This window comes from Rhea americana, unplaced genomic scaffold, assembly GCF_003343005.1.
Source record: "Rhea americana isolate MKP2758 unplaced genomic scaffold, rheAme1 scaffold_295, whole genome shotgun sequence".
Classification (NCBI taxonomy): domain Eukaryota; kingdom Metazoa; phylum Chordata; class Aves; order Rheiformes; family Rheidae; genus Rhea; species Rhea americana.
The window spans coordinates 420,327-430,574 of record NW_028186418.1 but is presented as its reverse complement, the minus strand read 5'-3'; the positions used below and the strand labels follow the sequence as shown (position 1 = coordinate 430,574).

The following is a 10,248-nucleotide window of genomic DNA, read 5'->3' as shown; positions in this document are numbered from 1 at the left end:
GGCGCGGAGGCGGCGCGGGGCGCGGAGCCGCTGTGGCGGACGCCGCCGGGCCGCCTGGCCCCGCCGCACGTGTACCGCATGGCCGGCGCGCTGGGCTCCGAGCTGCGCCGCCTCTCGGGCCGCTTCGGGCCCGACGCCGTGGCCGGGCTGGTGCCGCCCGTCGTGCGGCTCCTGGAGCTGCTGGAGGCGCTGGTGGCCCCGGCGGGCGCCGAGGCCGAGACGCCGCCGTCCGGGCGGCAGGACGCGGAGGTGAGCGGGGACCCGCGGCGGGGCCGGGGGCGGCCCGGGCTCGGCCTCTCGCAGGCTGCGGGGTCCCCGGCGGAGAGGCGCGGACCTGTTCTGGTCCCCCCCGGGGGAGGTGCTGACCCGTCCTTGTCCCCTCGGGGGTCCCCTTGGAGGCATTGGCCTGGCCTCGTCCCCTTTGGGGTCCCCTCGGGGATGGTGCTGCTCTGTCCTTACCCCCTTTGGGGGAGGCGCTGGCCTGTCCTTGTCCCTTTAGGGTCCCTTGGGGGGAGGCACAGACCTGTCTGCCCCTCGGGGGTGGCAGGTGACTCCGTTGTCCCTTCCCCTCCCCAACCCAGGGATCCCCTCAAAAGTGGCACTGACCCCCCCCCACCGCTTGTCCCACCAGGGATCCCCTCAAGGGCAGTGCCGACCCGGCTGTCCCTGCGCCCGTGGGGCTTACCCCGGGGCTGCCGCTGACCCGGCCGCCCTCGACCCCCAGGAGCTGGAGCAGAGGCTGCGGGTGGCCGAGCACCGGGAGTGGGTCCAGGCCGAGCGCCTGGCCCACCTGGAGGAGCAGAACCGGCAGCTCCTGGGGCAGCTCGCGGAGAGCCAGTCGCACGGAGGTGAGCGTCCGGGGGGCTCGGGGTCCGAGGCGGGCGTGCGGGGCTGAGCGCTGGCTCCGGGGCGGTGCCCAGCCCTGGAGACCCAAGGTTGCCCCATCCTGCTAGGGAGCGGGAGCATGATCTTCCGCAAGCAACAGGGCCCCCGAGCCACCTGGGGTTCGTGCAAAGGGCTTGGGGCAGGACATCCCTCRCGTTGGCGGAAGAGAGGGGTGCTGCGGGGAAGATGGAGAGAGCTGCGGAGGTGGGATCCCACTGTGCCCAGCCCCAGGGGTGCGGAGGCGCGGGGGCGTGCAGCCGGCGGGCGGACGCGGGGTGCCGGCTGCCGTTGCAAGGGCGAGGATGCAASGGGCGCAGCCTGAAACTCTCAGCTCCCCTCGTTCCTCTGTTCGTGCTCTGCTTTTGCTGGACTGCAGTCCAGAAAAGCTCAGCAGTTCCAGCAGCAACAACAAACAGGAAGCGGGGGGTTGGCCTGGCCGAAACCAGGACCCAAGGACGTGCAGAAATTGGAGTCCTAGGGTGGCTGCTACTAAAGAAGCTCCCGGGGGGGGGAGGAGGGAGGGACACGCTCCCCGTGCAGGCTGGAAGGTGCTGCCAGCTCCCTGCACGAAGCTGCCTTGCTGCAAGCTGCTCTAGCCGCCGCTCTCGGCTATAACCAAGCGCTCCTCGSGCCTCGCTCTGCGGTGCTGCTGCCGACTGTCCCGGGCAGCACGYGCAGCTTCTGCCGGAGCTGCCCTCCCCGGCGCCGCCGTGCTGCGGGGTCGGGGGGGCCCTGGCGTCCTCGGGGGCTGCTGCCCGCGCCTGTTCCCCTCGTGTTCGGGCTTAGATAGCGCAGCGCGGAAGGAGCGAGAAGTGATGCTGCGGCTGAAGGAGGTGGTGGACCGGCAGAGGGACGAGATTCGCGCCCAGGCCCACGAGATCGTCTGCAAGAGCCGAGACACGGAGGCGGTGAGCGCGCGGGACGYCTGCTCAGGGGTGTGCTGCGTGAAGGCCTGGGCACCTGCTTTCGTGTCACCTCTCTCTGGTGCCGTGGTCACAGCTTGCAGGCCCTGCCTGGGCAGGCACTTGGGCCTCTCTGCCGTTCCCGTGGCCGTGGACGCACTGAGGTCCCTGGGAGGGGGCCAAGTCTGGAGAGATGCCGCTGTGCCTTACTCTTGGCTGTCRCGGGCTTTCCAGCTGCAGGAGCAACTGAATCGCTTCATGTCCATGAACGAGGACCTGCGACACAAGGTAGCCGTGGTGCAGGCTCAGCTCAAGAGYGCGCTGGAGAAGAAGTCAGACCTGGAGGCCGTCGTGCTGCAAACCCAGAGGGAAATGAGCAGGAGGACCAGGACTGCTTCTGAAGCCCAGCTGCCAAAGTCCAGCCTGGTGAGTAAGGTTGATCCCGTGGCCCACCTGCCACAGGGCATTGCTGACRCAGGAAAAACCTGCCTGCGGCCGTGTTGGGCTCCCGTATTTTCCAGATCAGTCTGAGTGTTGTAGACTGCTGGCAGGGATACAGGAGTTTGGCTGTTTTATCGTTGAAGACGGAAAAGCAGCGAGTGTGTCTATGCCAGTAGTGCCTAACCCATAAGAACAGGCAGGGTTGGAGGCAGGAGATAGCAAGGTGAGGTGATGGGATCTCTATTTGCCATTAGCTTCTCTGGACCCACTTGCTTTCTTTCCCTTCCGATCCCGCCAGGAAGGAGTGCCGTTGCCTGCAGGGGAGGACCCGCTGCACCAAGGCCCGGGCAGGAGCCCTGCTCACTGCTGCTTCTCAAAGGAAGAGCTGCAGCAAATCCTGCAAGAACGGAACGAGCTCAAGACCAACCTGTTCCTGGTGCAGGAGGAGCTGGCTTATTACCAGCGGTGAGCCCTTCCGCGGCAGCGGGGCAAAGCGAGCCCAGGTCCTCCTCGTCCTTGTGGCAGCCTGTGGCCCTTCAAAGGCTGCTCCTGCTGCAACTGCTGCGTGCTCCTGGGAGGTTTCCTCTGCCAGGCCCTCAGTTAACCAGCAGGTTTCTTTTTGCCAGGGAGCTGCTGAACGAAGAGAGAATTCCCAGCTTCTTCTTGGATGCAATGAAATCGACTATCAAAAAACAGAGGAGAAAAATCAGAGCCAAAATGCTGGGAACAGCGGAGGAGCCAGCAAGCAGGTGAGTCCAGCTGGCYACGGAGGCAGCGCACGGGGAGACTCTGTGCAGGGCAGATGCTGGCTAGCTGGCTCCGGCACTTCTGCGTGGTGTGACACCTTGGAAGGGAACTCCCTCAGGCCAAGAGCTGCTTCGTCCTGTCCTGTCCTCATTCCAGAGATCAAAGATTTATTTTCTGCGCTTGATGTCTTGCTTTGGCTGAGTCCTGGGAGCGCTGCAGGGCTTGTGCTCTCCTCTGCTGGCATTCACGTGTCCCCATCAGCAGTCATGTGGCTGCTCCCTGGCCAAATGCCGCTTGGCTCTATGTGAAGCATGGCAAAGGGAGGGTGAGGTGGTGGTACTGGGACCACCGCCCAAGGCAGGCTGGTCCCTGCACAGTTTGGTTGGAGGCTGTCCCAGCAGAGAGCCGTTGAAGATGGCAGTACAGATGTTCCCTGGAGGCTCTGCAAGACATTTGTGGGCAATGTTGGCTCCAACAGACATCTCACAGTTGGGAGGGGAAGACCATGCTGAGCACCAGCCCAGAYGCTGCTTATCTGCTTGAGGCCGCGGGGGCTGAGCTTGCGCGAAAGCTGTTGTCTGGCACCGGGGGGACATGCGTGGAGCTGTATCTCACTGGCTTTTAGGGTCCTTAATAAAGGTCTGAAGGGGGCTGAGCTCTTCTATGCTACGGAAACCTGCTCTCTTGCATTGGGGTGGCTCTGGCCAGAAACGGTGGGGAGAAGCGACGGGGGTTGTGGGCGTTGCGTCAGCCGGAGCGCCCCGGGCGAGGGGAGGTCTCGGTGTGCCTGGAGCGTACGCGCCGCTCCGGTGCCGGAGGCGAGTGCTGCCGTGCCGCCGGCTCCCAGCGCGGCCGGTTTCCAGCTCCGGCAGCCCAGCTCGGCCCTGGCAGGGACCTGGCAGGGGTCTCGCTGCGCTGGGGGTCCCCGCCGGCTCTTGCCTGCGCGTGCCGGCCACCTCGTAGAGCTGCATCTCGCAGGCTTGTGCAGCGCGGGGGAGACCCCCGGGCGCGGTGGCGGCCGGGCCGCTCTCGAGCCTGGGCGCAGCGCGTGCGGCTTGGGAGGGCGGGCTGAGACCTGGGCAGAGCTGGGAGTATCCTCTCCGGGCTCCTGGGAGCCCGACGGAGCAATTACGGCGGCTGTGGGGCTGGAGCTGGCCGGGTCCCCTGGGGAAGCGTTTTGGCCTCGCTAGGGTTAGACGCCTGACGACGTTAAAGCAGTTTTGGTTTCTGCTGCTGCGGCGACCTGGGACGAGCCGTCCGCTGACCGGGCGGCGCGGGTCTGAAGCCGGTACCCGAGAAGGGCCTTGCGGGTTGAGATCGCTGGTGCTTGGTGTAAACCGGGGCTGCATCTGGGCCCGGAGCTTCGTTCGCTACCGCTGACGTGGAGCTTGGAGGAAAAAAACGCGGCTGAGCCGCTCCGAGGAGGGGGCTGCCGGTCCTTGGCTGGACACCAGCAGCCTCCGGGCGCGCAGGGGGGAGAGAGGAGCTGGGGAGGAAAGAAAAAGAGGCGAGGGCGGACGAGCAGGGAGAAGCTTCCCGGCGGGAAGCCAAGGGCAGGGAGGGATGGAGGGATGGAGRGATCCCYGCRCGTCCCGGGCTCCGTYGSCCACCGCGGACGTGCCACGGCCCCGGGGGAGGAAGGGGAGCCGGAGCGGTGGCGGTCCAGGCGCGYGGGAGGGAGCCCCGGAGGGATTTTGGGGTTTATTTTTTTTGTGCTGCAGCGACGAAGATGAGGGCTCCTGGCTGCCAGCTCCCGGCGCCGACTGCGTGGATGCTCAGCCGCCCGAGTCCAAAATCAGGAGCTTGTAAGTTCGCCGGGGCGCCGGCGGAGCGGCGAGCGGCTGCGCCGGCTCCGGCGGGAGGCTGGGATCGGGCCGCTGCCCCGGGAAGGCTCTTCACCCCCACGCCCCTTATCTGCTTCTCCCTGCAGCTTCGGGCTGTGGTATCAGGGCAGCAGCAAAGACCCCCCCGCGCCCAGCTGCTCCGGAGCCTGGGAAATCATCGACTCGCCGGAAGCGCACCCGGAGCGGGAGGGCGAGAGCGAGCCGGCGGCCGGCTCCCCGGACAGAGCGACGCCGCTTCCCTGACCCGGCACCGGAGCGGGAGCTCGGCTCCGGCCTCGCCGCCGCGGCGCTCCCCTGCCCCGGCTCCTCCCGCGTCCCGGCGGAGGCCGCAGCGGGGAGGCTCGGTGTGGCACGTCCGTCCGTCTGTCCGTGCGTCTCGCCGCTCGGCCGCCTCTCCGTCGCGCCCGTTCCCGCTGGCGTCGGGACGAGCTTTAGCCCGCGGCCGGGCCCCGAAGCCCCGCGCCGGCGCCCCGCGGGGCTCTTCCCCTCCGCCGGGTCGCTGCCGGCGCCGCGGTGATCCCGCCTCCTCCCTTTCCGGGGGTCCCGTCCAGCGGGCCGGCCGGGCGCGCCGCGGGGGGAAGCGCGGTTCCCGCTCCGCCGCGCGCCGCCCCGTCTTGCACTTTTCGGACTGCGGGTGAATCGCTTTTGTACCGGGACTTTTTTCCTTCTACTGCTGGAAATTGGAAGACTTTAAWGTCGACCCCTCCACACCCCGATCCTCATCTCCCTGGGGTCCTCACGGGTCGGGTATTTCCTAGCTCTAGAATCGGAGCCAGAAATAAATCACTCTTGCGTGTGCCACCAAGCGTCCGCTGCGGCCTCGCTCCGGCCTCGCTCGTCGGAGGCCGGCGGAGGGTCGAGGCCGCTCCGCGGTGCCGGGGCTCGCCGGGCGGCAGCGCCGTCCCCGGGCGCGCGGGAGTTAAAGGCTCGGCCGCCCCGGTGGGAGCGGCGCGCTTCCCACCCAAAGACCCTTTCCCGGCCGAGCCGGGCTCTCGGGTAGGAAAAAGGTGTTTCCTGTGCATCTGCTGACACGCAGCTCCTGGGGAGGCGGCGAGGCGGGACGGCGGCCAGCGGAGGCGGCGGCGGCGGGGCCCCGGCGTCCGGCCGCTTCGAAGGCCCCGCGGCGTTCCCCGCTCCTTCCCTCGGCGCGCCCGGGCGCCTCCTCCCGCGTTTCCTCAGGAAGAAGCCGGAGGAGGGAGAAAGAGGCCGAGCTCGCGGGAGGGAAGCGGCGGCGGGGACGGAGGCAGGCGGCCGGCCGGCCGCGGGGGGCTCCCGGCCGGGATGGCGCCCGCCCGGCGCATCCTCTGCCTCCAGCTCTGGCTGTGGCTGCAGGGCTCGGCCCAGGAGCTGGACCCGGACGGCAGGAACGTGTGCCGCGCGGGCAGGTAGGCGCCGGGGGCCAGCCGCCGTGTGCGCGGGGGGACGCGGGCGGGAGCTCGGCGCCCGCGCGTGCAGCGCGCCCCGGCCCGCTCCCCGGGGCACGGCGGGGCAGGGGGGTTATTCGGTTACTCCCCGGGCACCGCAGGGCGGCGGGACGCACCGTCCCGTTGGCAAAACCGTCGTTTCTCCTGGCCGAGTCGGGCGCTCGGACCCTTCCGCCCCGCCGCTGCGTCGCCTCTCCCGGGCGGCCGGCGCCGCGCTCCCTCCTCCGTCCCGGGGCCGCCGGCAGAGCGTCGAGCACCTCCCGCGCGCGGCGGCGCGGCACCGGCGGCGTCCGGCCCCGGGCTGCAGCGTCTTAAGCTTCCTCCAATTTTGCCGGCTTCCTTCCGGAGCAATGCCCACGAGGCCCGCGGCTTCCCGGCGCCCGGCTCCCGCTTGGCCCCGTTGGAGGTGGTAACGGGAAGGCGCCGCGGGCCCCTCGCCCGAGCTGACGGCCCCGGTCTCTCCGCAGCCTCCCCGCGGGCCTGGCGTGCTGCCCCGGCTGGAAGCAGCAAGGACGGGAGTGCACGGCGGGTAAGTGCCGSCGGCGGCGGCGGCCGCGTCCCCGCGCTCGGCCGCGGCGCCTGCTCGGGGCGTCCCCGGTGCGGCGGGCGCTGCCCGGGGCCGGGCACCCACGGTCCTGCCCTGCCGCCGGCAGCTCTGTGCGAAGGCGAGGAGGCCTGCGGGGCGGACGAGGTGTGCGTGAGACCCGGCGTTTGCCTCTGCAAGCCCGGCTTCTTCGGAGCAGACTGCAGCTCCCGTGAGTACTCCCGAGGCGGGCGGCACGGACGGACAGACGGACGGGGGCTCGGCCCAGCTGCGCCGTGACCCGCCGCCTCCTTCCCTCCGCAGGCTGCCCCGAGCAGTACTGGGGCCCCGACTGCAAGCGGCGCTGCCCCTGCCACCCGACCGGCACCTGCGAGGCGGCCAGCGGGCGCTGCACCTGCCTGCCCGGGCACTGGGGCGCCCGCTGCCAGTTCCCCTGCCCCTGCGGGCCCCGCGGCCGCTGCGACCCGCTCACCGGCGCCTGCCGCTGCGAGCCGGGCTGGTGGGGCCCGACCTGCGCCAAGCAGTGCCAGTGCAACCCGGCCAGCTCCCAGTGCGACCCGCTGAGCGGCCACTGCCGCTGCCTGCCCGGCTGGTGGGGCAGGAGGTGCAGCTTTAAATGCTCCTGCAACCTCTCGCCCTGCGCCCAGGAGACGGGCAAGTGCGAGTGCAGGGCCGGGTTTTGGGGGCCGGCGTGCCAGCGGCGCTGCGACTGCCTGCACGGCGTCTGCAACCCGCTCAGCGGCCACTGCAGCTGCAGCCCCGGCTACCACGGCAGGAGCTGCCGCGACCCGTGCCCGCCGGGCACGTACGGGCCGCAGTGCGTGCACAGGTGAGCCGGCCGCGACGGGGCGGGCGGGAGGGCGTCCGGCATCCGACGGGCCCGCCGGCGGCCAGAGCTCGTCCCGAGACGGAGGGCGCCGCGGCGCTGCCTGCTTCGTCCCTCTTCGTCCCCACGGAGGGCTGGAGCGTCACTCGGATTCGGCACCAGCGTTGCCCCGAAAGCAACGTCCTGCTAAACCTAGCAGAAAGCTCGGGCGCGATCCAGACACCTGGACCCCGAGGCGCCGGCTCTCGTCCTCGGCACGGCGCGCCGGGGCTCTGCAGCGGCTGCGTTCGTCCCTGCTCCGCTCCGGCCCTTTGCCGTCGGAGAGCACCAAGCGCTGCAGCGTGCTCCGTCGCGGTCCGGACCCCCAGGGACCCCGAGCGCGGGTGCGGGGGGAGCCGCCCCGGGGTGGGAGTTGGGGAGTGGGGGGTCTCGGGGGCGCCCTGACCGCCCCTCTGCCCTGCAGCTGCGGGAGCTGCGAGGGCGGCCAGCCCTGCGCGCCGGCGGACGGGGCCTGCGCGGGCTGCCGGCCCGGCTGGAACGGCACCCTGTGCAAGGAGCGCTGCGCCGGCGGCTTCCACGGCGCGGGCTGCCGCCGGCGCTGCCCCCGCTGCCGCGCCGCGGAGGCCTGCGACTCGGAGAGCGGCGCCTGCGCCAGCTGCGAGCCCGGCTGGACGGGACCCAGGTAGCGGCTCGGGGCGCGCGGGCGGCGGTGGCAGGAGGGGTGGGGGCTGCACCCCAGGTGCTGTCCAGCCTCACCCCCCCCCCCATTTTCCTTCTTGCTCCCTTGCAGCTGCAACAGCTCCTGCCCCGCGGGCACCTTCGGGGACGGGTGCCGGCAGCCCTGTCCGGACTGCGTGTCGGGGAGCTGCGACCCGGTGTCGGGAGCGTGCGTCTGCTGGGCTGGCTACTGGGGCRGCAGGTAACGCCGGGCGCGAGCGGCCCGGGCTCCGGCGGCTCCGGGGCGCACCCCCCTCCCGCTCCCTCCTTCCTGCCCTCTCTCTTGCAGCTGCAACCAGACCTGCCCCGAGGGCTATTTCGGCGTGAACTGCTCCTCCGCCTGCCGCTGCTCCCGCGGGACCTGCCACCCCGCGCAGGGCCACTGCGTTTGGAGTAAGAGCATCCCCAGCGCCCGCGGCGCGGCGGTGCCGGGGTCCGCGGGGTCCCCGGCGCGCCCCGACACCTGCCCGGTCTCCCCGCAGGCTCTAAGGACCACGGCGCCCTGGCAGCCGCCGTCCTCGTCCCGCTGCTGCTGCTGCTGCTCTGCGGCGCCTGCTGCTGCTGCTGCTGCTGCGGCGCCGGCCAGGCGGATCCCCGGGACAGGTATCGGTGCCGGAGGCCCTGGCGAGGCACGCGCGGCTCCGGGCTGGCCCGTCCCTGCTCCTTTTCCCGGGAGCAGGAAGGGAGGGGGGGGGGAAAAAGCCTTCTGCTGATCCTGCGTCCGCAGGGCGGCCGGGGCGGACGACGGCGCGGCGTCCCGCATGAAGCACCACGTGCGGCGGGTGCTGGCCAACCTCAGCGCYGCGATGCCCTGCTTCTCCCTGGGCRGCTCCAAGCTTCCCAAAGTCACAGGTAAAAGCCGGGCTGTCGCCCCCCTCCCCCCCCATGCCGTTTTGGGGGGAAATCCCGCGTTTCCTGGCAGGGCCGAGCCTGGGAGCACGGTTTCCGCCGGGATCGGGACGCCAGGCCCGCCGTTCTCCTCCTCCTCCTCCTCCTCCTCTGCAGTTTCCCACCACGACGCAGAAATCCCCTTCAACCCGAGCTTCATCGAGCCGCCGTCCGCCGCGTGGCTCTCGGACAGCTCCTTCTCCTCCTTCGACACAGACAACGAGGCCCCGGAGTACTCGGTGCCGCCCCGGGAAGGTGACGCGGCGGGTTTCGCTCGCCGGGGTTGCTGTCGCGGCCGGCTCCGGCCCCCGCGGCGGCGGCGGCCCTGACGCTGGCCCGTCTCCCGCAGGCGTCCCCGTGCTGGCGGGGGCCCAGCTGCAGGACGGGGCGTCCCCCGCCGGCGAGGCGCTGCCGGACCCGTCGGCCTTCAGCTCCGAGGACGTGTCCCAGCCCTTCGCCATCCCCCGCACCTCCAGCCTGGCCAAGGCCAAGCGGCCCTCCGTCTCCTTCGCCGAAGGGACCAAATTCGGCCCCCAGGGCCGGGGCGCAGCGGCCGAGACCCCGCCGGACCGGCCGGCCGCCGGCGACAGCCCCGAGCCCCTCGCCCGGGGGGAGGAAAGCCGCCGGGCCGCCGGGGCGGGGGGCCGCCGGCGCGGGGCCGCCGGCACCAGGCAGGTGGCCCAGAGGGTGGAGGCGCTGGAGGCGGCCGCCAAAGCCGGGGGCGGCCGGGAGGCGAGGGGCAAGGAGCCGCCCGTCACCACCATCTACGTGACGGTGGGCACGGCCGGGCGGGAGGCCGAGGCCGGCGGCGAGGGGCCGGTCCAGGCCGTGCTCAAGCGGCTGGGCAGCGCGCAGCGGGCCCGCCGGGCGGCCAAGGAGGAGCCCCCGGCCCGGAGGAGCGCCGAGGGCATCCAGAAGCCGCCCCGGCGGGCCCTGGCCCAGCGCAGGGACTCGGCCCCGGGCTCCAAGCAGAGGGAGAGCGGCGCCGGCCCCGACCCCGGCGCTGCCGCCGAGCCGCCCCCCGGGCTGG

At 71.5% G+C, this 10,248-nt stretch overlaps 2 protein-coding genes across 6 annotated transcripts in view; both read left to right on the top strand.

Annotated features, from left to right (window-relative positions):
* Nucleotides 1–3: 3 nt before the first annotated feature.
* Nucleotides 4–5,620, top strand: RILP (Rab interacting lysosomal protein). 5 transcript variants are annotated; one of them, XM_085309281.1, is made up of 8 exons: nt 4–249; nt 725–848; nt 1,672–1,793; nt 2,022–2,213; nt 2,527–2,693; nt 2,855–2,977; nt 4,697–4,780; nt 4,906–5,620. In XM_085309281.1, exons 1-8 carry the CDS (start codon nt 79–81, stop codon nt 5,060–5,062), a joined length of 1,140 nt encoding a protein of 379 aa, XP_085165407.1. In that variant the 5' UTR covers nt 4–78; the 3' UTR covers nt 5,063–5,620. The 5 variants fall into 5 exon arrangements, with proteins under 5 accessions (XP_085165407.1, XP_085165406.1, XP_085165404.1 ...); XM_085309280.1 differs by having other exon boundaries at nt 632–848; XM_085309278.1 differs by lacking the exons at nt 4,697–4,780; nt 4,906–5,620 and adding an exon at nt 4,194–4,685 and having other exon boundaries at nt 12–249; nt 632–848.
* A 430-nt stretch (nt 5,621–6,050) lies between these two features.
* The window catches only part of SCARF1 (scavenger receptor class F member 1), a 4,722-nt gene continuing 524 nt past the window's right edge, over nt 6,051–10,248 (top strand). Inside the window, exons 1-11 of the mRNA XM_085309321.1 lie at nt 6,051–6,204; nt 6,711–6,772; nt 6,897–6,998; nt 7,091–7,616; nt 8,077–8,295; nt 8,404–8,532; nt 8,620–8,723; nt 8,813–8,933; nt 9,058–9,182; nt 9,336–9,473; nt 9,568–10,243. Of these exons, the coding sequence (XP_085165447.1) occupies nt 6,101–6,204; nt 6,711–6,772; nt 6,897–6,998; nt 7,091–7,616; nt 8,077–8,295; nt 8,404–8,532; nt 8,620–8,723; nt 8,813–8,933; nt 9,058–9,182; nt 9,336–9,473; nt 9,568–10,243 (2,306 nt within the window). The 5' untranslated portion in view covers nt 6,051–6,100. The remainder of the gene's footprint in view (nt 6,205–6,710; nt 6,773–6,896; nt 6,999–7,090; nt 7,617–8,076; nt 8,296–8,403; nt 8,533–8,619; nt 8,724–8,812; nt 8,934–9,057; nt 9,183–9,335; nt 9,474–9,567; nt 10,244–10,248) is intronic.